A 26,559-nucleotide genomic window follows, 5' to 3' on the forward strand; every position below is an offset into this window, starting at 1 on the left:
TTTCCGGAGACTTTCTGTAAGGTTGTCGGAAAACTTTTATGAAAGAGTTTTAAAAGCTTCCCAAAATATTGTTGTTAGTTGATAGCAAGTTTAGTGGAATGGTAACTGTAATCTTGCAAGTTATCTTGCTGGTAAGCTTTATAAAACCTTTCTGGAAAATTCCAAGAAACTTTCAAAAATTCCGTTTTTGAACTTTTCATGTAATCTTTCTGGAAACTTTTTTCAATCTTTCATGCAAGCTTACTTGACAACCTTTTTGTTACCTTGGAGAATGGTTACTATGAGCTTCATGAAAGTTTGTATTGAAACCTTTCTCGAAACTTTCCTAGTAAGCTTTCATGCTATGTGGGAATGAAAATGTCATTCATGCAGGCGCAAAAATAGCTTACACTCGGTGCAATGTATACAGAGAAACATTGTCACAAAAGAGAGATGTACACATAATCGATCGATAATTTTATAAAATATATGTCACGTCTATTTATTCATTTTGCGCGCAATGCATTGAGCGCGTGTTTTTGAATTTCTGATAATGTAAGGTACTAGTCCAAGCCGTAATGTTGAACGTGAAGGTCACCTTTTTTGCTTTAATGTTTATATCGTACAGAAGCAGCTTGAGGATCCTCCACCGAAATTTATACGAAATATCTGCGCTATATCGCCCAAAGTTAGAGAGGCGAAAATTCATCGCTCGGGCTTCGAAACGACATAGTCTCTCGAATATCATCGCTCTACTTTGCTGCAGACGGACAAAGGAAAAATCGCGGACTGCTGCCACTATAATGTTTGCGCGAGGATTGATATGCGCTAGCGCTCCCTCGGGTAGATTTATTTAGACAGAAGAGCAAAAATGAATTATTTAATGCGCGAGGAGCTTTTCTCTCACTCATCTCTCTCCCTCTCACTCTGCCCCGCTATGCAGCAAGTTTCTTCGCAAACTCCGTGATGAATCTCGAGAATATTTTATAAAGTCGCGCGCGGAAAAATTTCACACGCATATTAAATTAGCCGTCTTATCCTCCCGGGCTGCACAGTGCGCACAGCGGCGGGGACGTGTAACATTTAACTGGGTTTTGATTCGATATTATCCTTCTCTCGTACACCGCTCGGAGACGCTCGCAGTTAATTCGCCCAGAGGTGCCTGAGGTGCTCTCTATAATTGGCCAAAAAGCACACGTACACTCGAGTAATCGAACTAAGTTGAGTCGTATACACACACTGCACGTAGACGCGCGCGCGCGCGCCGCGATTGGATTATATGAAATGGAAGTACTACTTCTCGAGAGTATTATACTGGCTTGATTCCAGAATGATTCGGGTGGAGGCGCGCTCTCGAGTTAACGCGTTTAGCCTATAACCACTCAAAAGCTCGTACGTCGTCGGAGAGAGCTCGCAAATTTTCTCGAAATTAGAGAGACACACAATCGAGCGTGACAAAGGATGACGGTCTTTTTTTCTCTGTACAAAACCGCGATGCGAATCGATGCGCCTCGTCTAACGAAGCGCGGCTGCAAAATTCTTATTGCATTTGGCCGGGCTCCAAATCTTCGATCGTAATCTCTCGCGTCGAGTAGCAGTAGCAGTAGTGTATAGTTTTGCAAGCTCGATTCTCAACAATATTATAAGCCGTAAAACTGCTGCACTCGAGATTGATAAAAATCTCTCTCTCTCGCGCGCGCACTACTGTCCTCGTTGCAGCACGCGGGGATGTTTATGAGTCACGGTATTACCGCCGCGCCCGCGGATAGGGGATAATCGCACTATACGTACGTGGAGAGAACTCGCAACGACGATATTATTATCGGGGTCAAAGCCATAAATCGACCAAGGTCATAGATCTTCTCGCGGGTGCGGCGGTGTAAATTAAGCCTATATATATGTATATGACGGTCCCTGTCGCGTAATAAAATCACACTCGCGCGCTGCAGCGATCCGCCACCGAGTTAATTAAGACCGCGTCGAAATCTCGTGTACATATAGGCGGCGGTGAAATGCCTTTCTCTCTCTCTTTTCCCAACGCGGGCCGCAGCAACAACAAGCTATTATTTCTTCGAGAAGGGTCGGTAATTGACTTAACCATTTGTGGTGCGCACAAATATCTAAGCAGCAAAACACAGTGTGTATACAACAGGCGGCAGCATTCATACACGTGCCGAGCGGGTGCGGGCGTGTAGAAAAAGTCAACGAGACGGAGAGAAGAAAAGAGTGTACGAACGGCGGCAGGCGCTATACTACTACTAGCCGCAGATAAATGGATTATTCACTTATACTACGTGCTACGAAAAATAAAACAGCTTAGAAAAGGTAAAGAAACGCTTGTAAAGAGTGAGAAAGAATGGAGCGCGCTGCGCGAGAGAAAAAAAAGAAAAGCTCACGTTTGCGGCACTAATCGTCGACGTAGTCGTGGCTATACGCCGTCACTTGCAAAAGCTAATTTTTACCGACTCGGGATAATCTTCCACGACGACCCTGTAAATTATAAGCTTTTTTTGCTTTCTTCTGGTACTATATACCGTACTCTTTGCTTTCGAGCTTGTGGAAATAAGAAAAGGAGGGTATAGTATAAGTAAAAACGAGGATTGTGGGTGGTTGGACGAGGTTGGTCGAGGAGGAATTTAGGCAAAGAGAGATAGATATGCGAATCGCTCGCGGCACTGGCTTAGTTTTGCTGCTGCGTGGCCACAATTTTGCCCCGTCTTTGGCCAAACGGGCTAATGAAAGTATGTATACTGTATGAGTTGGCTTAATGTATATAAGTAGCCTTGCGTGCTGGGCACAATAGTGGCCGGAGTGGTGTAGCGGCATTCGGAGCTGTATAACTAGCGAGACCGAGCCGGACGGTCTGAGGGAATCGGTCACCGAGTCGCCCCCGGGCACCCTGTGCACTCTGCCTCGGACACGACGACGACCACGACGACGTTTAGATGCTAAAGCAAAATAAAAGCCATGTGCTTTTTTCCTTTTTATTTTCTTTATTATTATTTTTTTTTTTACTCCATATTCAAACAAGGCTATACGTACTCGAGATCAAAGAGCGTGCCGGACTTTTGCGCGCAAATGAAAAATTTTTTGCTGCCTTGCTGTGCTGCTTATTCATCCTTTTCACCCCATGTCATATTTATAATGATATGCAGAATATTTGGATCGCGCTCGGTGCAAGCTCGCGTATTACATAGTCTCAGAATGTAAGAAAGTCCGGATGAAAAAAAAATCCGACACAAGATGTATATTTTTATATTTTGTTGTTTTTTTTGTGATTACAGGTGCCATTTTTACTCATGACCAAAGAAATAGCAGCACTGAGCTGGCCTTCAAGTACGCCGTGCACAAGATTAACAAGGACAGGATCGTACTGCCGAACACGACCTTGATGTACGACATACAATACGTACCCAAGGACGACTCGTTTCACGCATCAAAAAAAGGTATGATTTTTTTTTATTATCATATTGGTAAAGTAGAAGATATTCTTTTAATTTTTACTTTCACCGTGACAAAATGTATTTCGAGCTATCAAGCTGTAATAATAATAGTAATAATAAATGCATAAATTAGAAGGTTCATGCAAACCTTATCTTATCGAGAGCACACGAGCTTGCGCAGCTTTTCCTTCTCAGATTTTACAGTTATTATACACGTTACGTGCTCACCAAATGCGCTTCTTGCGGCTCAAATTTTTTTTTGCTCAACTGGAAAGTAGATGTAAAAATTTCAACTCATCCGCGAGAAATTCGAATAAAATCTGACACTTGTAAAAATTGGGATAAATTAATATTAAAAAGTTGTAATACGTTTATGGATAGCTATTGTTGCGTCGTATATAACCCGTTATATACGTAGTAATCATCAATACATATACTTGCCTGTACACTGAGACGAGCTGGTGGCGGCGCGCACATATATATAGGAGGGTACACTTGGGTTGGGTTCGAGCTACGGCAATACAACATGACGACGTAGACTTCGCGTGTTCAAGAGGTGCACTTCAAATACGCGCTTGTCCTCGTTCCTCCGTAGTAGCAGCAGCAGCAGCTACAGTACAGTTCTCTAACTCCGCTCATCGTTTATCTATATCGACGCGGAAGGGGGTTGAGCACCGCGACGCTTTTTTTCTGCGGCTCTCTTCTCGAAAAGCAGCAGCAGCAGCAGCAGCAAAGAAGAGAGATCCGTCATTCTATATTCGAAGGGGCACCCTCTCCGTGCCTTATATAAACTCGTATATGCACGATGACAAAGACGGTAGCGAGTTCGAGTTTTTTTTTTTTTTTTTGTTACTTTCCAACTCGAAGTGATACACGCGTGCGTGTCTGCGCATATTACGTAAATTACTTACGTCAATTCGAGCTCGGAGATCACGAGTAGCGCAGATACCTAATATACGTCTACACGCGCGCATAGAGTGCAGCTAGTTTCGCGCGAAAAAACCACATGAATTATCGTAAAACGTATACGCGAGCGAGCGACACGATGCCGCACGCGCGTCCGTCGCATCATGAATTTTATGTACATACATGCGCTCCTCTCGTTCAAGCTGGTTTGCTGCTGTCGCTGTTGCTGCTGTTGTTGCGCGGGGGTAAAAACAATATTTGCATGTGTACGCCACACCATGGCAGCAGAGAGACAGAGAGAGAGAGAGAGAGAGAGAGAGAGGAGAGAGAGACGTGTCTTTTTCCCTCTCACTCACTCTCGAGAGAAAGAGAAAAAACAAAGAAAGTCCCATCTCTCTCTCAGCTGTGTGATGCGCTGCGTGTTACTACTCTCTCTCTCTCTCTCTCTCTCTCTCTCTCTCTCTCTCTCTCTCTCTCTCTCTCGTCCTCCGGCTTGTATCCCATCCTATACTGCTACTGTACGCTGTGCTATCTCTCCGCGACACTGTCAGGACTTGTCCAATAAATTTTCAGATCCACTCGTTTGTTGTCCCTCCGTTGCCGTTGCCGCTGCTACACATACATACGTGTGCTATATAAGCTTGGATGTATATCGCGTATAAAAAGAAGAAAAAAAAAGAAGAAGGAAAGCGTGCGGGATCGAGGTCGAAGGCAGAGTAGAGTAGAGAGAGAGATCATCGCAAATCATCCGTACACATTTCGGACGCCTTGTCTATATTCCTTGTCGCTTGTAACTTTTCTTTTTTACTACTCGCGCATGTATATATACGCGAGGTACGGAGGGACGAATTGAAAAATAATTCAGCCGCATCGGAGACGCGGAGGGGCATAAAAACGTAGTTGCGGAATATATAACACGAGTTGTAAAAGCAGTACAGTATCGACGAAGCTTATAACACGGAAAAATCGTCACTAAGGCGTCGCTTTTCGCAAAAATCCGCTGTGCGTACTAATGATGGCTCGCGGGCAGACGATCTCGTTTCATCTTTTCGCCTTTTTTGAGGAGTACACGATCGCGCCGCCCCCGGCCGTTCGAACTTCGCAATTAAGCACGAGAGAATCGTTAATTACTATTTTCCTCACCTTTTTTTTTTGTCTTACTTCTTTTGCGTGCGCAGCCTGTCAGCAAGTCAAATACGGCGTGCAGGCGATCTTCGGGCCGGCCGACCCAGTCCTGGGCCAGCACATACACAGCATCTGCGACGCCCTGGACATACCGCACCTCGAGGCCAGGCTGGACCTGGACCAGGAGACTAGGGAATTCAGCATTAATCTGTATCCAGCACAAAGTCTGCTGAACGCGGCGTTCAGAGATGTCATGAATTATCTTAATTGGACGCGGGTCGCCATCGTTTACGAGGACGACTACGGTAAGTGAGACGAGACGAGCCACGCGTATCGCATTCCCCCGGCGGCCCGATAGCAGCCTATCGATCGATCGCGGCGTATCAAAAGTTTCACGTCGTATACACGATTCGACGCACACGCAGCGCCGCCGAGAGGCAAAGGTGGCCAGCTCGTGATTCGATTTATTTATCCGATCCGCGCTCCGAGGCTATAGCCGAGCTTAAATACATTCGATTCGTTACACTGCAAGCCCTGCGCGTGGTCAATCTCTCAATATTTGCCTGACTCCGCTGCATTATCATACTCGTGGGTCTATTATTATTACTACGCGCGGACTACTCGAGTTACCCCCCCGTAGCAAAATATCTCTCTCTCGCTCGACGTCTTGCGAGAGCTGACTCGTTCATGGTGCTGCCTAGGAAATACGCACGTCTCACCGTCGCAGCACAGCTTGCGAGCGAACGAACGAGCGAATCCTTTTATGAGAGAGGCAGGCAGCTAGGAGCATCAAAGTGGAAATCCCCTAGAGCGTAATATAAACTCGCTGAGTAAGCATCGAGTCGATCATCATTGCCGCTCTACTCTCTACTCACTCGCGGCGGCTCTTTGGCCCGAGACGACGACGACGACGACGAGCTCGTTACACATTTTCCAGCTGTGAACTTGTTAAATACGATCAATCTACGCGTCATTACGCGCGGGGCACAAATCTCTCTCTCTCTCTCTCCGTCTTGCGCTATATAGGAGCACACGCACCTGCGAGCGTTTCGCTTTTTTGCGCGGTGTTTATTGCACGCGCCGAGCACGAAGTGAAATTTATGCGTTTATTTCGCGTTTAGGCGCGCGCGTTTTATACCGTACAGCGCGCGATTCGAGCTTTTATGTTATGCTGTTGCTCGCGCGCGAGCGAGCGAACGAGCGATCGTCGTATTTATAAGATTTTAGGCTCGCCCGAGCCGTGTACGCTACTGTATAAGAAGAATTAAAGCTCGCGAGCGTATACAGTTTATAGTGCGAAGCCTTTTTGCGACTAGTATACTACTTAAAAGCTCGCGCGGCAGAGCCTCCGCGCGTGCATTGAACGAGCCGCGCCGATCTGTATTATAGCTTATCCCATGAGCATTTTCCCACTCTCACGTTTATACGCAGCTTATTTGTACTTTATTTTTCCCGAATGGCTCGTAATAATTAAAATACGATTCGGACAAAATAGGAAGGACCCAAAGTTTTTGTTGCCAGTCGTTTGGCCTTTTATATGAATCAGTACGACACTATTGTTGTATATAAACGTGGCATTTTTAATGCGTAAAGCAGAGAGAGAGAGAGAGAGAGAGAGAGAGAGCAAGCGCCGAAAAAACAAGCTCAGCTAGAGGGACAAGAAGTAAAGAGGAAAAAAGTAGCAGCAGCAGGAAAGAGACAAGGCAGTAAAAAGCAATAAACTGACTCGAGCTCCCTGGAGAAATTATTGTCTCTCTCTCGCTGCGCCCGGCACAGCCCGCCTAGCGGGTGCAGAGTCCTAAACGCTCTCGGTTATAGCTGGCCTAGGAGGACAGTTACTTCACTGCCCCCCCCCCCACCCGCGCGTTATGTGGATTACGCGCTTTTATATATACTAAAAATTTTCTTTCTCTCTTTTTTTTCATATCGCGTTGCTTTTTGCCCAATCGATCCGCGAAAATGGCTGCGTAAATATTCCTCTAATAATACACGCACGTTAGAGAATAGAATGTCTCGCGAAAAAGGAAATTAAATACGCGAGTGCGCGGGGGGGCACGATACGTATACGCTGCACGAGTCAAGTCGAGTCGAGAGTCGCGCGCGACGCGCAAAGAGAAGACCTAGAAGTTGAGATGATACCATGATTACTTGAGCTGGTCTCGTAGGTATTGATTCCAACTGGTCGTCGCTATTTACGGGTTTCACACAAACACATCCGCGACGGCAGCTATTCACGGACGAGCACACGGACATACGTACGTATAGCATAAATGCTTTTTATTATAAAAGCTCGATCGATCGATCGCTGTATAATGTACTCGAGCTTCGCCTTGATTGGGATGTAGGTATATATTGTCCGTATGTAGTGGTAGCGGAATAGATTACGATATAATGTGTGCAACTCGGCGGCGGCGGCGGCGGCGGCGCTCGGAGACAACCTGGCACACTCACACATTTATTGGTCGTGTACTCTTGGGAGGCTGAGTTCGGGGATAAATGTGTGTGTGTGTGTGATCGTGAAAAATTCAAAGATAAAGATAGGAATGTATAACGGTAACCGCTGCTGCTGCTGCTGCATCCGATGAGCCTCGACTGATAATGCAATATGACCTCGTTATTGCGCGGTTCTCGACTCCTCGCGCACTCGCGAAAGAGATGATAATCCAATATTGATCTCGACCCGCGCGAGCGTATCTATTTTTGATTTTTCACCCCGAATATATATGTATAACGCAAATTTTCTTCTCCGTTTCTCTCTCTCTAAAATAGGTCTGATTAAACTTCGAGATCTGGTTAAGCAGCCGAAAAAGTCGCCCGAGCAGGAGATATACCTGAGGCAGGCCGACGTAGACACTTACAGGGCTATACTGTCGGAGATCAAAGCCAAGGAGATACGGAATCTCATTGTCGACACCAAGCCCGAGAATATGCATCACTTCTTGCGAATGGTATAAAGATAGGCAATAATATGATAATAACTTCGAGCTTCCTCTTCTGAACTGCAAGTCAAAAATGTATATATTTCGTCTTTTGTCTCTTCGATAGATTCTCGAGATGCAAATGAACGACTACAACTATCACTACTTTTTCACGACGTTCGTAAGTACTATATTATAATATCGATGATGCTTAAATTTATCACGAAGCCTATCCTATCGCCTATCAATCGCCTGTCCTATTATCAGGACATCGAGACGTTCGACCTCGAGGACTTCAAGTACAATTTCGTCAACATCACGGCCTTTCGACTGGTCGACGCCGACGACGTCGGGGTGCGCGGCATCCTGCGCGACATGGAGAAATTCCAATCGGCCGGCAATCTGCTCAACAGATCTCACGTCATACAAGTAAGTGAAAAGAAAAAAAAATTCGATCGACTCCGCGTCTGACCGTACTCCGACGCCCACTACTTATGTATATTACAAGCAGGGCTTTTGCCCTCGAGCTTTCGGCCCCTCGGAACGCGCGGCTCGTTTTCCATTTTGCTGCTGTTCGCTATATTGTGCGAAGCGAAAAACTAGTACAATATCCAATCAGCAGCAGCAGCAACGTGGCTGACACATAGAGAGGAAGAACAAAGCCAAAAAAATTAGAAATAGCCTGGAACGAGGTCGCCTTCCCCCCTCAGTCACTCGCTCGTTTGCGCCCGATGGAAAGAAAAAAGGAAGAAGAAGAGGCCATCTGGATTTACCGCAACTATCTCTGTGTGTAGAGTTGTATTACGCGCGGACATTCTTGGGGCGCGCGCAATAAATCAGCCTCTATCTCCACGAGGCAGTGTTAGGCTCTTCTCTTTACGAACTTGTCTTGTTCCTTTCTTTCTTTTTTTTCCTTTTTTTTTTGTTTTTTTGTTCGTTACACTTCCCCCTCGAGGGCTACTATTTTTTTTCGGCGGGAGGCGAAAAGGGGCATAAAACAACTGGCTTCCGTGGCACGATTACTTATCATCGCGTCTTCATAGCTTATTATGAAAGGAAAGGAAGAAAAAATTCGCTGCGATTGCAGAAAAAAAAGGAGGAAGGAAAAACTCGACGCGCGGGTGTATCCGAATATATAAAAGCGAGGCGTAAAATCAGCCAAAAGAAAAGTACATGCATCGCCAAATAGAAGTAGCTGCAGTAGTAGAAAATAGCCTTCACCGTGGGAGGTATGGGTTTACGAGTATAAGTCGCTCGGCACCTGGTGACTGCAATGCGAGTACGCAGAAAAGAGACTCCCATCCGAAAAAGTTTTTTATTTTTATTTTTTGTATTTTATCTTATACGACCGCGTTGGGAGCAGTAAAAACGAAAAAGAGGAGAGCGAGTTCGACGTTTGATTTTGCTTCGACAAAAAAAAAAATCAACAAAAACAAGAACAACAACAACAAAAAGCTTTTGCTCGTATACGTGGGCGCGCGTGAACTAATTAAATATAGAGATACGCGTATAACACACTCGACTTGAGCGCGTGTGTACGAGCTCCAGCGAGCTGCGCATCTTTTAATTGATAAGCGCTCGTGTGTGTGTGTGTTTGTGTGTGTGTGTGTGTGTGTGTGTGTGTGTGTGTGTGTGTGTGTGTGTGTGTGTAGGGGTGCGTCCAAGTTTCTTACATGCATGTGCACTGCGCTGCACTGCACTGCTGCCCTCGCGTCATTAACCTTGCTGCTTATATAATAGCGAAGACTTAGTACACGCCTTATCGCGTCTGGGGGAATAAAAAATCGTCTCTCCTCGGTGCATTACGCATGTGCAAATTTAATCACAAGTAATACTTTTAATCGGCTCGAGTGAAGGAAAAAAATATTAAGATCCGCACGAGAATCGCGTATTTATATTATAAATATCTTACTCGTCCCTGGAAAAGTAGTCCCAATACTCATTACTCAAAGTGCCGCTGCAGCTGCTGCAGCTGCGAATGTGAGCAGAAAAAAAAATTATATATACTATACAAGTTATAAATTCTCTAATGATTTCCAAAGGAATAACCGAGTAGATATTTGATTTCCTGTTCATCCAACAAATATATATAGGAGTTGTAAACAAGGGAAATCTGTAGGAGATGGAAAAGGAAATTTGTTTGCCCAAGCTCTCTTTGCAGCTTTGCGCTTTATACTATATATGGATGGGAAAAGCACAGTGTATAGAGTATATTTCTCTCTCTCTCTCTCTCTCTCTCTTCCGTACAAAATTGAGAAATGTTGAACGAAAGAGAGGAGATAGGACAAAACATACTCAAATATAATCTGACATTTCCATGAACCTTCCCAAGTATGTATATTCAAATCCGTTTGTTAAATTCTGTGGCTTTTTTTTAAATTTCTTTTGAAAAATTCAGAGCGACTGAGAGAGAAGCGCTACATAAGCGTAAAAAATCAGGTAACGCTAATGAATCATCCCTTCCCTTCTTTTTTATCCATCTTTTTCTTTTTCCTGTCCTTTTTACTCGTTCAGGAATGTACTACCTGTGCCACACTGAATGGTACAGGGAAAAAAAACCTTGCGCAGCAGCAACAGCAATGGAGAGCCTTCAATTGAATCCGATTAACATTTTTGCCTCGCGGAAAAATTAAAGACCCGCGCTCTTATCGTCGTTATCATTATCCGATGAAAATAAGAAGAAAAAATATATAAGGGATAAAGAAGGAACAAAAAGCGAGCGGCGATAAAAAGAGAGGAAAGAAAGAAAGAAAAGCGGAACGATCCTACCTGAACGGAAAATAAGATAGCCGCCCCCCACGCGTGTTGTGTGTGTCCTGGGTAGATGTATCCAAAACGTCCATCCCCATCTTTATGTACTTTTTGTAGCCGCTGCTGCTGCTGCGTCAAGCTGCGCGCCGCGCGAGCGGCGGATATTTTATGTGCATTTATATTTCGCAAGAAGAAATATACAAAGAGGAGTAAAAAAAGAGAGAGAGAGAGAAACACAGAAACAACTTTGCCGCGCGCTTTATTCTCAGCTTAGCCGGTTGTAGCTTTGGCTCTTCTTCTCTTCTGTATGCATCTCTCTCTCTGCATTTTATGCACTTGTAAAATAAAAAATGATGAAAAAAAGGAGAGAGTGAGAGAGATAGAGAGAGAGAAAAGAAAGAAGCGAGCGAACGAGGAAGGGAGGAAGGTAAAAAAAACACACGACGCGCCCATTTCGACTAAAAGATATCCTCTCGCAGGCACTTAGTGCGCGTGATTTGAATTGCCACTTTCCTTCGAGTGCGACAGCGTCGTCGTCGTCGTCTACTCGTCTTCCTAACGTTCCTTCGTATATATAGAGTATATATGCGCGCTTATATAAAGCGGGCGAGCGAAAGGAGAGAGAAAAAAAAATTTTCATAGACGTGATGAAATTAGGCCTCGCTCGCTCGTCGTTGGAATGACGTCTTTTCGTATGAATGCCCGATGCGCCGCCCGACCCGAGTGTAATTACGAAAATCGCTGACGTTTATTTATTCGACTTTATTTAATACAGTAGAGAAGGAGGACAAAAAGAAGAAGCTCTGCTCTTCTCTTCTTCTGCAGCCAATGATTCACTTAGCGAGTATAATTTTTAATAGGGATACGCGCGCGTTCATGCGCCGGTGGTAGCAGCAATTTTTCAGCTTCGTCATTCATATTGAAATATGCAAAAGAGAGAGAAAACCACTCGTCGTTTTATGAATAACGTCGAATAGCGACGCACATACACAATCGATCAGTTTTCCCATTTAAGAGCTCGTTTGTCAATATTATCCGTCCGTCGTGCAGCAGCAGCAGTCTGGGTATCTTAGTCGTCGTCTCTTTGCTGCTTTGTCGCAATTGGAGCAAAGTGCATCGTGTATATTATTCGTGTACACCGTTTACGGTGGCTTGTATACAAGCGAAGGAATCGAGCTGCGGAGTCCTCCCTTGTGGCCGGTTCCATTGGCGATCTCTTTGGACGCTAAGCTACGAATCCGATCGATCTCGTTTCGAACTGCAAAGTGTCCGTGCGTATATAGTTTTGCGGAGCTTTGATCGTGCGTTGCACCTTTGCAGAGAAGAAACAAGCGTCACTATAAAGGCACCGGAAACTAGAAATGCATTCGCTGCCCCTAAACGTTAATTGTAATCTCTGTTGAATGTGCTCCCATTTATTGCTCATTTCGACAAATACATTGATGTATTTTAACTTATTTAGTTTAATATCGAAAAATTAAATTCAAAGCAAGATTGTAGATCGACATAAATACCAAAGATAAGAATTAAACAATTATGAAAGTTTTTAAAAATTTTTAAAATTGTAGATAACAAATTAAATTATTAAATGGTTTTCACGTTGGTTTTTTTTCAGATATCTGATGATTTTTATTACTGATCACATTTCTCATATAGCAGAAATAATCAGTCTCTTAGAAAATTTATCAAAATCGATCGCTCGCACGCATTCAATCAATTCAGGATCGCGTGTCATTACGTGAAATTTATCAAAAACCCATCAATCAACTAAACGCTGACTCGTAGCATGATGAGCCGTACAAACCGAGTTAACAAAAAATATACGGAGATTAGTACTTAGAGGTACGCAAAATTTCTGAGTTGGTTGATATAACAAACTTTGGATAAGACACAATAAATGGAATTCACATATGTTACTTTGTTCAAATTAGGCACGTTTTATCTAAATCCAAAGTCATCAAATTTTTGGTTAAGAACTCGTTGTAGTCTGTCAAATTGAGTATTGTTTTTTACTTCTTTCCGCATATGTCACAAAAGCTTCCAGGGTTTCTATAGGGAAAATGGATTAAACGTTGCTCATTAAGACCTATAGCAATTGTCCGATAAATAGTTTCTCTGAATTTGATGGACCTTTTCTTGATGACTGAACAAATGCGCTTTTTGCCCAAATTTCTTCTCGCACCTGTCGCATGCGAAATCTTTGCGACCTTCATGGACTGTATTTCGGTGTCGGACCAAACTCGATAATTGTCCAAATTTCTTATCACACCTGTCGCATACGAAATCTTTCTGACCTTCATGGACTATCTTTTGATGTAAAAGCAAGTTTGCTTTTATGCAAAATTTTTTCTCGCATTTGTCACATGCATAATCTTTCCGACCTTCATGTACTGTCCTTTGGTGTTTCAGCAACTGCGATTCTAGTCCAAATTTCTTCTCGCAACTGTCACATACGTAATCTTTGCAACTGTCATGTACTGTTTTTTGATGAAAGACCAAGTGACATTTTTGCCCAAATTTTTTCTCGCACTTGTCACATGTAAAATCTTTTTGACCTTCGTGGACTCTAGTTATGTGCTAGAGTAAATACTGTGTAGTTCCAAATTTCTTCCCGCATCTGTCACATGTAAAATCTTTACGACCTTCGTGTACTGTTTTTATGTGGATTAATAAATTGGATCGTTGTCCAAATTTCTTCTCGCAATTATCGCATGCAAAATCTTTGCGACCCTCATGAATTGTTCTTATATGCATATACAAATAAGATTTTTGCCCAAATTTCTTTTCGCACCTGTCACATGCATAATCTTTTCGACAATGTCATGTTCGCTTGAATTATTTTTCGTGATAATTTCGTCGGATTTCTTCTCACTTTTATCCATTTTTGTACTTGAAATGAACGATGGATCTTTCTATTTAGTACTTCAGAAATCAAATGAGTAAAATTTATCGTTTGGTATTATGGCTTGTTTCATCGGAAAAGACAACACTTGAACTAGTTTGTTTTTACTATAAATATGATCACTGTGTAGAGAATCTATGTCAAAATCGTTAATGATCACATTGAGTAGGATTTAGTTACCGTTATATTTATACTTATATATTGTCATTAAAATATTTGAATCTGTTTAAAATTACAAATTGGCAACGATTTCTTCGAGAAATTTATTTGGACTTAAAAAACCAAGTACTTGAAAAAAATTCTTTCAAAAAGCCGTGGTTACAGTTTTAAAATCAATACGGGGCTCTCAGAATCCATATCGACATTTGATTTATATTTTTGTTGATTAAGAGGATAATTTTGACTCAATTAATTCCAAAAAATTCATAAATGTAGATTTTAACAGTGCCAATAACTTCGATTTTTTTTCGTTTTTTATTTGTATCTTCACGGCCTCTTAAAAAATTACTGAAATTTTAAATAATTGTATTTATGGTCAAACGGTTCGAAACCCTAGACAGGAATATTTTTTTCAGTTCCGTTCCCAAAAGGTGCCTCCTTGAATTTTTTTAGAATTTTCGAGCCATACCGCTAAAGTGTAAAGTCGAAAACGCCCTCTTTGGCTCTACAATTCGACATTTTATTTGAAATAATCCTAAAAAAAATTAAAGTTATGAATTTTGATATAAGAAATGGAAAAAAAATTCAATATTTTTTAAGACTATGATTGTCCTACAAAAATAATCTTACCCATTCATATTGTAATAAACAATTGTAATATTCATTCTATGTGTCCTCTGTATTAAATTATTTTAGTGCGAGGGCAGGAAATATATGTCAGTACATCGGTCGAATTTAATTCTCCAACAGCGAGAAAATTTAAACAAAGCGTAGCAGGGGTTGCTTGCGCGAATAAGATTCTAAACAGGAAAACTTTTTATCTACGGTTTACAGATCTTCGCCAAACCTTTTTGGGGTCTCCTTTTGTGTATACTGATGAAGCCCCCTATAGTCCGTATGATCTCAAAGGCCCTATGTTTTAGATTATCATGGTATTGGGCTATTACATAAGCAAGTTTAAACACTTCAAAAGTATTCATACTTTAGTTTTTTCACATCCTGAACATCTTTTCAAACAATAAACACATTAACTCAATTGGTTTACTAAAACTTTTTTAAATATTATTGTTGAAGCAAATTATTTTATTCAGCATTATAAAAGACTTTTAGTATTGTTTATAAGATAATCTGACACTCAAAACATTTGTAAAATCACTTTAATTATTATCGAGTATCAGAAATAGGTACATAAAAAGGAACAGTAAGTTTAAAATTTAAAAAAATTCATTTAGAGCCATGAACTTGTTCATCTTTGGTGTTAAAAATTGAGGTATCCATCGTTTCAAATAAAAAATTATTACTGTTAATTGCAAAGCAAACGATTATTAAAAATAAGGTATTATCATAATGAACATGATTATTAAACTGTTAAGTGCAGTTTAATTATGTAAGCTGAAATGAAACTTAATTGAACATTATTCAATATGATTCGAAAGTCGTTATATTTTAAAATCTAGTATCTACTATTCACTATTTAAGCATCTTCACATTTTTCGGTATAAGGCATTTTTTGCGTTATGAGGCACGTTTTTTGAGATCCAAAGTCTTCGCATTTTCCGTAAACGACTCGCAAGTTTGATTCTTGTTTTGTACTTCTTTCCGCATATCACATAAGCACTGACCTCAAGCCTAAACTTAGAGATTTGTTCATGGAAAATGGATTAAACGATGAACTTTACGACTTATAGCACTTGTCCAATAAGTAGTTTTTCTGAATTTCATGGACCTTTTTTTGGTGCCTGAACAAATTCGATTTTTGCTTAAATTTCTTCTCGCAATTGTCGCATGCGTAATCTTTGCGACCTTCATGGACTGTATTTCGGTGTCGGAGCAAATTCGAAAATTGTCCAAATTTCTTATCACACCTGTCGCATACGAAATCATTCTGACCTTCGTGTACTGTCCTTTGATGTCTAAGCAACTGCGATTCTAGTCCAAATTTCTTTTCGCACCTGTCACATACATAATCTTTGCAACCGTCATGTACTGCCTTTTGATGAAAGACCAAGTGACATTTTTGCCCAAATTTTTTCTCGCACTTGTCACATATAAAATCTTTTTGACCCTCGTGGACTCTAGTTATGTGTAAGAGTAAATACTGTGTAGTTCCAAATTTCTTCCCGCATCTGTCACATATAAAATCTTTGCGACCTTCGTGTACTGTTTTTATGTGGATTAACAAATTGTATCGTTGTCCAAATTTTTTCTCGCAATTATCACATGTGTAATCTTTGCGACCCTCATGGACTATTTTTAGGTGACTGAGCAAACCCGATTTTTGTGTAAATTTTTTCTCACATTTGTCGCATGCGAAATCTTTGCGACCTTCGTGGACTGTTTTTTTGTGTCTGCTCAAGGAGGTTCGATTCTTAAATTTATTCTTGCATTTTTCGCAAGCGTAATCTTTGCGACCCTCATGGACTGTTTTCATGTGTTTGAGCAAACTCGATTTATGTCCAAATTTTTGCTCGCATTTATCGCATACATAGTCTTTACGACCTTCGTGGACTGTATTTTGATGTTTGATTAAATTGCTTCGAACCCTAAATTTTTTGTCGCATTTGTCACAGATGAAATTCGTGCTATTTTCATGTATTGTCCTTTGGTGGAAGAACAAGTGGCTTTTTTGTCCAAATTTCTTCTCACATTTGTCACATGCATGATCTTTACGGCCCTCATGGACTGATTTTATATGCACGAGCAAATATTGCTTATTTCCAAATTTCTTCCCGCAATTGTCACATAAGTAATCTTTACAATCAAGATGGTCTGTATTTTTTTGACTGATCAAATCTGATTTTATTCCAAATTTCTTCTTACGCTCATCAAAGGTGAAATGTTTACGATCCTCGTGGACTGCTTTTATGTGCACGAGCAAACTATGTTTATTTCCAAATTTTTTCGCGCACTTTTCACATAAGTAATCTTTACAACGAAGATGGACTTTCTTCTTACGTTCATCAAAGCTGAAATGTTTGCGACCCTCGTGTACTGTCTTTAAGTGGGCAAGTAAACTATGTTTATTTCCAAATCTTTTCGCGCGGATTTCACATAAGTAATCTTTGAAAACTTCATGGAATATTTTTGTGTGCTTGAGTAAAGTTGATTTATTCTCAAATTTTCTGTCACACTTGTTGCATGTAAAATTTTCGTGGTCTTTGTGTTCTAATTTTTTGTGCGTGAACAAACTCGATTTTTTCAGAAATTTCTTCACACACTGGTCACATGTAAAATATTTACAGGCTTTGTGCACTGATATTTGGTGCCTACTCAAACGACTTCGAAACTCAAATTTCTTCTCGCACTTGTCGCATGTAAAGTCTTTTTGTTCATTGTGAATTGCGTCTCGATGAGCTACCATGCTTGATTCTAGTGTAAATTCCTGTTGACAAATATTACAAACGTAGTTTTGGTCGCCCGAAATTACAATGTCAGGTTCACTTGAATTATTTTTCGTGATAATTTCGATTTCTTCTCACTTTTATTCATTTTGGTACCTAATTTAAACAAGTAAAATGTATCTTTTGGTACTATGACTTGTTTCATCGAGAAAGACAATACTTGAACTGATTTGTTTACACTATAAACATGATCAATGTGTCGAGCGACTTCGTCAAAATCGTCCGTGATCACGTTATTTACCATTAAGTTACCAATGTATATCTTTTTACACTGTTAGTACAATATTTGAACTAGTTTAGAGTTAGGATGTCTGAGTTAATTTCAAGTTAGTATTTTTAAATGGGTAACGATTTTCTCAAGGGAGTTTTTTCGGCCTTTTTAAACTTGGTGCTTCAAAAAAACTCCCAAAAATATCGAGTAAATAGATTCTTATGCACATAGAGTAAATGCACAGGGTAAACCCATTACCGTGGGTCTGCCTATCATCGCGGATATATTAAATTATCGCGTTTAATCAATTTTTAACGATAAATTATTCCCAAAATATTCCTATTTGCTCTTTTGATGGAAATCTATTGACTGCTAAAAAAAAATGGGTTTTTCGAAAGATTTTTCTATTTTTAATTAATTCAAAAATGTTCGGTCAAATTTCAGCCGAAACAGTGCAAAAAGTTGTAAAATATGACTTTACGTTTAGACGTTATTTTAACTATTTTTTTGACAGAAAAGCTATCGCATAATATTGCTAGCAGGTAGTAGATACTTAAAATATTACATTATATTTGTCAAAAATCAAATATCCTTCTGGAAATAATTTTAATTTCGGTCACGGTGATGCACACATGACTTTATGCGCAAGCGCCCATTACCGTGGGTCAAATGCACTGTAAACATAACTTTTTTTTAAAGATTACTGCGGCGTTTTAGCTTTTGACTGATGTGATTCTAGCCTACCTATTTATTGACTGATTGAAAGATATAACAAGTCGATAAAATGTCAAAAAAGAAATTGAATTGTTCAGTTCAAACTTTATTTTTATAATAAATCTTATTTTTTCACCGTTGACGATTGATTCCACTTTTTTGATACCTACGATAATTCATACACGGTAATATGCACATCCGCGATAACACAGGCACGATAATAGTTGCAGGCTCACGGAAAGGCCCACATTTACCTTTTTTTTATAAATTGAATTTTAGTTATTATTGTACACTAATAAATGAAATTTGAATGCACCATTGCATAAAGATTTGTTTATTCTTCAAGTGAAAAGTAAAAAAACCTATAAGAAAGTAGTTTTTTTTTAACTTATGGCTGCGCTAACGCGAGTTGAAAATAACTCCACGGTACATTTACCCTATATTACAAAAAAAATTTTAATATTTATTTCGAAATTTGCTGGCTCCGCACCACATGGTGATCCATAATCTGCCACAAGCGCTGTGCGCATACCCGAATTCAGGGAAAATTCAAACATACGAATGTTTTCAAATACTTGACTATTTCTCGAGCGCTGAAGTCTTCTTGGAAACTCAAATATTTTCAAGAATACAATCTTTTTCGGTACCCGCCTTTTTTCGAATATTTGATCTATTTCAATTGTACTGTAGTATAATATTTTTTTAATGAACATATTTTTGATGCGTGTGTAAATAAGGTGCCATGGTGAAGAATAAAAGATCTTTTGTGCCTATCAATAAAATAAAACGAAACTCATATTTTCATAAATTAATTTTTTTGAATGTTATTAAAATCTCCAACATTATACAAAATTATAGACATAAAAAAATATTGCAAATATGCTCATCAACATTGCGAGCTTTGGTCTGCAGCTGCCAAGCAAATGTGATATAAATCTTCGTTCATTAAATGTCCAAGGATCATCTCACAGCACTCCAATGGCAATCTGCAGCCTATCAGCATACAGAAATGATCCAATGCCTGGGATCGGAAAAATCTTCTCGACATGGTCTCGCACATATGCAAAGCACTAGCATCTCGATGCTTCTTGGAAAGTAACAAAAATTTCCTCCTGTAGTAATGCACGAAGTTGAAGTAGTCCGAGTATGGGAATAGTTTCGTCACCTGTTGCGGTGGCAATCGAATAACGTCGTAGAACGATAATTTCGAATTTACAGTCCATTCTTTCGCTACTTTGGCAAACTCCTCGTTGTCGTACCAACGTTCGTCGAGTTTGAACGATTTCTCGAACAATTTGTGTTGAGCGAATAATTTCATGATCTTCAAGACGATGCTATGGTCCAACTCGTAGCCTCTCCTCTCGAAAGTAGCAACGATGGCCGGAGCGCCGATCGCGAGCCTCAATCCAAAATCGCCACTTTCGCTAAACTGCAGCGGAACTCCCTTGAAAAAATAACTGTCGTCGGGAAAAATGAAGCTGGACAGATCGGCGCCACGGTCCAAGAGCATATCGACCGCATCCGGCAAAAGTCTCGCCACGGCCAATTGCAACGGTGTCCGACCCAACTTGTCCTTGACGTCGATCCGCACCGGCCGATGGCTCGCGTCGTTGATTCGAAATAGCATCTTCATCGAGTAATTATTGGGATACATCCTGCTTACGGTGTGCAGCGGAGTCAAACCATCCTCATTGGCAAAGTTCGGATCGGCGCCGAGTCTCAGCAGCAGCTCGACCATGTCCTTGTTCCTGTTTACCAGAGCTATCTGCAGCGGAGTGTCGACCGAGTTCGCGTTCGGATCTCGAGGAGGACAAATGGGACAATTGGGATCCTGGCCGAGCTCGAGGAATTTCTTAACGATGTCCTTCAAGTTAAACTTACAGGCGACATGGAAGTGGGTGAGGCCGAACTCCTCGTCGAAGTAATTCACGTCGAATCGATTATAAATTCGAAAAAGCCGACGAACTAGAGCAGCCTTGTGAGGTAACCAGTATCTAACCACGCAATGCACGGGTGTGGTGCGACGCGACGACGGTCTGCCGTCCTCATCGAGTTCGGGCTGGTCCTTGTAACCGGTGCGAGCCACGAATCTGATAACACGATCTCCTGGATTATCATTCCAAACTTTACCTCTGTACTTTATGGAATCCAAGAGAAGACGCTCGATTTCTCCATCGCGAAAAATATCTCGGAGATCGGGAAGCTGTTCCTGCCAATTTCTGATCAACTCGTCGAGTTTGAGAATAAAATCCTTTCGTTCTTCCTCGATCTCCCAATTGACACTTTCGCGTAAGCTCTTTAATTTTTCCGAATTCGCGGACATTGTTTCGCGCTCACTCACACACTGTGCACGATTGTTTATTACTTGAGATCTTTTTTAACTTTTTTCAAGAGAATCACTTTTCAATAACATCGGCGGTGTTCGCGTTGCGGCGACTTCGTGTGTACTGACTCATATACACGCAGTAAGATGTATATAGAGAGAATACAATTCACGCGCTAATAGAGAAAGTAATAGATCGAGATGTACATATAAAGTGGGAGTCATTGAATTTGGTAAAAATTAGAAAGTGTTAATTCAAGGCGTGTATAAGAAACACGGAAAAAAATTTTGAGCTACTGACTCCGTTGATCGAACAATGGTAATAATGACATAGCACATGGCGATGCATAATATCGCCGCATCTCACTGGACTTGTACACTTTCTTATTTCGCCCGAATTCGATGTAGGCAAGGTATACGATTTTATATACTCAGTGGCTTACGCTTAGAGGCTCAAGAGATGAGAATAGTCACTTTACAGCATGATACTTACAGTTTAATACGTATTTCAATTCATTTCTTATGCTTTAAACGGGTTTTTTTAGTTTATTCGGGTACACACAATTACCCGAATCGATTTTTATCGACGATTCTGTAAATTTGCCTTCAACGGCGAAGTTACAGCTTGCCTCGCAAATGCGATCGCGACCGTTTTCCAGCTGCAGTTCCGATTATATAAAGACGCGCAGCTGCAGCTGAAAATAAAATGCAACGACTCGGCGAGGTGAAAAATCAATATAGGTGCACAGCTGACCTGTCTCGCTCTCTCTCTCTCTCTCTCTCTCTCTTTTCTCTTTCTCTTGCCTGATCGTCTAGAGCAATTGCCATTCAAATCTATCGCCACGCTACATCCAGTCGTATTGGGAGATTTTACGTTTTCTCGATACAACACCGACGCGTCTTGGAGGCGGCGCTTCTGTGCCGCCGGATGCGCGTCGGGATCGATTCGTAGAATAAAAAAAACAAAAGAAGGCATAGCAGAGTCGAAAAAAATACACTACACGCGACTATTGAAAATGTACCTGATTATCGTACGCTTTGTTTTTTTTTCAGGCGGAGCCAGCGCTGATGTACGACAGCGTGCAGGCGTTCGCCGTTGGTCTGCGCACCCTCGAGCACTCGCACTCGCTGCGCCCGATGAACATATCCTGCGAGCTCGAGCATCCCTGGGACGGCGGACTATCCCTCATCAACTACATCAACTCGGTACGTTATAATGCATTTAACAACGACAGCAGCATTTTTTTAAAATATGCATATTTTACACTCGCACGAATACACGCGTGTGCGCGTGTCACGTAAAATTGCCAATGACAGCTGCTGCTACTGGCAGGGATCTACGAACGATTGAATTTCTTTTCGGGCATGATCGAGCAATCGCGCCGCATCTCGTTTCCGCGCGAGAGACAGCTCGCGATCGCGCGTCATTGCACTTTTAGCGCGTGTATACGCACGATGCGTATTAAGAATCAGAATCCCGTGGATGCGCCAGTCAAAAGCAGAGACCCGCTCGCGAAACGAAAGAAACACTCGTGTCCCGTGCAATGTACGTACGCAGTACGTGACTTTTTGCGTACTACGAGCTGCGAGAAAATCGCAACGGCGCAGAGGCAGCCGCGCGGAACGCTATGCGCGCGGAAAAACACCCGGCAGCCAAATAGTTTTAATACACCGCGAGAAAAGCTGTTACGTACGTGCGTCGTATTATATTATAAATATTAGAGACGTACAACGTGTGTAATGTGTGCGCGTACGTTGCGTCGTTGTTGCCGTGCGTGTGTACTTTTATACGAGCGAAACGTTTTAAACGTGTATACGATGCGAAGCAAAGTCGCGAGTTTTCCCTGTGCGACGTCAAGGATTGTTATGTACAGTATGGGTGGCATCGTAATGCATAAAGCCTCCTTTTTTTTTGTCCTCGCGCACTCACGAGTGCAGGAACATTTAGATACACGAGCGATTCTATGAAAAGTCTTTAAAGCTCGAGGCTTCGATTGCGATTGAAATTTTAGTTAGCTCGGCGTTGGTAATTGTTTTTTTTTAACCATGAAATATGGAAAATATAGAGATTTTGATGAGTATTTTGTTTAAGGCCATTTTTTCTTCAATAGGGCGAAAAATTTGCGTGTTTCTGGAAAATAATCATTTCGTGTTTAATATTGCCAAAATTATATTTTAAATAACTCGACAAGGAAGAATGAAATAAAAAGCATTGGAAATCATTACAGAAATTCGTGTGAATTTTTTCAGAATTTTTTTAATCGCTTTAGGAATTTGGTTTAAGACTTTTTATTTAAAGTACACCTAAAAAGGTTGACATTTTTCACAGTCAACTGATAATAGTTAAAAATAATCTATGTACTGTGTTTATGTGTTTATTGAGATAATTCGCGTTTGAAAATGATTTGTGGCAAATCTTACATTTGAAGTCTTTGCTCTGATAATGTACTGTCATTGAATGCCTTTTGAGGTGACCTTTTTGTGCAAATGCTTCATGACAAAGTTCATATTTGAAGGGTTTGCTGCGTTCATGTTCTGTTACAATATGTTCTTTAAGTTTCGTCTGATTTCCAAATGATTTGTGACAAATTTCACAATCAACTGATATGCTACGTAAATATTCTGGATTCATGTGAACTTTTAAACTTTGATCATGAAAGGTAGTTTTATGAGCTGCAAGAACACCCCTGTGATTAAATGATTTGTCACAAATCTCACATTTAAAGGGTTTGATCCGACTATGTACTACATTTATACGAGTTTCGAGGTTCTTTTTTACTTCAAATAATTTGTGACAAATGACTTTTTTTAGAGTATCCTCACATTCAAGTGATATCTTTTGATCATGAAATGTATTTTTATGAGCTACGAGAACATTTTTGCAGTTGAATGATTTGTCATAATTCTTACATTCATAGGATTTGTTACAACCATGGATTGACTCTAAATGAGCTTTCAGGTTACTTTCTTGCCCAAACTCTTTGTGACTAATATCACAATTTAATGATTTGCTACAACCGTGTACTGTATACAGGTGATTCTTGAGGTGATCCTTGCTGCTAAATGACTGGTCGCATATCACACACTCAAATGATTTGCTACAATCATGTACAGCATCAATGTGAGATTTGAGTCTAAACTCGTATTCAAATGATTGATGACAAATTTCGCATTCGAAAGATTTACCACTATGCACTACACTTATGTGGTCAGTGAGGTAATCCTCACAGCTGAATGAACTACGACAAACATCACATTTGAAGGGTTTATTGACTTCCGACGAGTCCAGCAAATCGAATTTACAACTGTCGCCTGCATCTGGACGAGTATCGCTAGGCTCTTCCTTCACCCTGTAGAATAATTTAGTTTGATTAAGTGATCGCTTCAAAAGCTATCGTGACGTGTACAGAAAATATCTTACCTCACTGTGCTTCCATGGCTTTTCATCACTCCTCGACTCGATTAAAATTTATTTCCAATAAATTTTCACGATGTGCACCGAGAAAATATTTGAGGTTATGCACTTCGAATAGCCGACGCTACACCTCTTTTTTTGCACGACCTGTACCACCCTTGAACTCTTTCACTGTTAACGTTTGTAAAGACCTGCTCGACTATACTCAACGGTCAACACTACTGCTTACACTGTTCACTAGCTAAATATAGGAATTAGGAACTCAACACTTTGTTAGCGACTAAACGCATTGGTCGATATTTTTGCGAGGTATTTCCGTCGCGCTTGCGATAGTTCCGTGAAGACAACCCCTTCCACTGTCAACCGTGTCCAAACGCAATTATGCCGTATTAGTGTGTCGCTTCGTATTCTGTAACTTGCCAGAGGAAGCGCGAAGCGCGCTCCTCAATGTAGTGCATACTTACATCTGCAAATAGATTTCGCAAGAAATACTCGAGTGACAAGTGGAAGAGATGCTCGTTTTGTTTTCAAGCGAGCGAATATGCATGAGAAATTTTATTAAAATCATCGATGTTCGTACACGCGTCAAGTGACAAAAATACCAATGGCATTTTTAGCTTCGAATTATGAAATTATTCGTGTATGTGTTCCTGTGTGCGTATGAGAACATACGCAAAAGTAGTAAATTAAAGGAAATTGGACATGAAATTAATTTCTCACTCAGAACATCGTCGTCGTCTTCGTCGTCACTGAAATATCATAATTATGGTAATGCTCGAGTATACGCGCTCACGTGTACACGCAAGTCTACGCACGCCCTGATAGTTGCATGGGCATATTAAGATTCGTTAGTTCTGTCTGTCTCTCTCTTTCTGACATCCAATGACAATGATAAATTACGCAGCCGCAACACTTTTATGCTCGTGAATTTTGATGTATTACGGTTTACACGTAATTATTTCTCCGTATAACTCGGATAGAAATTGGGGTTTGGAGGCCGCGCGCGATATATGACAAACGTTTAGCGCACAGGTAGACTCCCCCGAGTCGAGAGAATAATTATCGTCTCGGTAGCTCCACTACACGACGATGATTAAGGCTATACGTAGTACACACAGATGCATTTCAAGTCAATCGCGCGGCCGCCGTGCGCTAATTAATCGAAAACGCGATAACACCATCTCGTGGAGCAGCAGCAGCCGAGGTTTCAGAGAGCAAAAAGGAGTGACGTAGAGAGAGACAGAGAAATGTGTTCTATACACGTTATCTGCTTTGAATTCAAGACAGGCTTTTCCTTATATATACACCATATATATGTGGTACTTCTTTGCCCTCGCGCGCGCGTGGATATACACATTTGCTCGCGCGAGTCAATTTCCATCTCCTCGCTCCTCTTTTTTTTTCACTCTCTGCCGCTAGTCGCTGCTTTTCTTCATATACATATAAACAGAGCGCGAGAACTGTTTTTCTTCTTATATGGGTACATCGAGCGTATACACAAATCTCGTTACTTTACCTCTCTCGCTCGCAAAAAAAAAATTGAATCTTTTCCTCCGCCCCGAATGCCTTTCTCTCTCTCTCACTCGAGCTGGATCTATCGCACGCGCAAATGTAAAAGGTATATTTATACAATATGTATGTATAGTAGGCGTATATATACGACGAAAAAAAAAACAGTCGATGCAATGCTTCGCGAGTAGCGTATTTATTTTATATAATCGTATATTATATGTGAGCGCGCGCGTCGAACGTTAATGGACGGCTCATCACGGCGCGCAACGGCACACACGGGCCAGGCTTAATTGAAGCGAGTACGAGAAGTAATTGCCATGTGAAAACGGTAACGTATACTGCACCGAGAGCATTATTATACACATAGCTCTGTGTATAGACACCCATCCTTCTCTCGATGCAATAATACCTCGCGATTACATATATACATAACGCGATTATTCGACCTTTCGTAATACGCGTACAGTCGAATGTTGGTTTAATAAATCGTAAATTCAAACGTAAAAGCTTTTCGAATTCACTCGCACGCGACGGACGACTTCATTATCAGAATCGCAAGTGGTTTTTATCATCAACCGCGCGTATATGAACCAAAAAGCGCGTCTTGTCCCGTACTCTCTCCACGAGCCCTCGGCCCTTTCGTTCATCAAAAGTTTGTCCTGACACACTGTGCTATACACACACGCGCGAGCTTCTCTCTCTTTTTACATGCTCGTACACGCGGTGCTGCCGACCCCCGCAAGAAGTTGGTCCGAACTGGAGCAGCTCTCTCGTCGAGTTGCCTTAGCAGTACTGTACCA

At 41.1% G+C, this 26,559-nt stretch overlaps 1 protein-coding gene across 7 annotated transcripts in view; it reads left to right on the top strand.

Moving 5' to 3' along the window:
• The window catches only part of LOC106657258 (glutamate receptor ionotropic, kainate 2-like), a 50,195-nt gene that overhangs the window by 16,234 nt on the left and 7,402 nt on the right, over positions 1-26,559 (top strand). For all 7 annotated transcript variants that reach the window (XM_023459198.1, XM_023459202.1, XM_014378658.2 and 4 more), the window contains exons 3-8: positions 3,264-3,425; positions 5,507-5,758; positions 8,223-8,401; positions 8,499-8,552; positions 8,639-8,800; positions 21,886-22,038. In XM_023459198.1, coding sequence (XP_023314966.1) covers positions 3,264-3,425; positions 5,507-5,758; positions 8,223-8,401; positions 8,499-8,552; positions 8,639-8,800; positions 21,886-22,038 — 962 coding nt within the window. The remainder of the gene's footprint in view (positions 1-3,263; positions 3,426-5,506; positions 5,759-8,222; positions 8,402-8,498; positions 8,553-8,638; positions 8,801-21,885; positions 22,039-26,559) is intronic.

The sequence above is a fragment of the Trichogramma pretiosum genome, unplaced genomic scaffold (genome assembly GCF_000599845.2).
Source record: "Trichogramma pretiosum strain Unisexual culture from Peru unplaced genomic scaffold, Tpre_2.0 scaffold66, whole genome shotgun sequence".
NCBI classification, from domain to species: domain Eukaryota; kingdom Metazoa; phylum Arthropoda; class Insecta; order Hymenoptera; family Trichogrammatidae; genus Trichogramma; species Trichogramma pretiosum.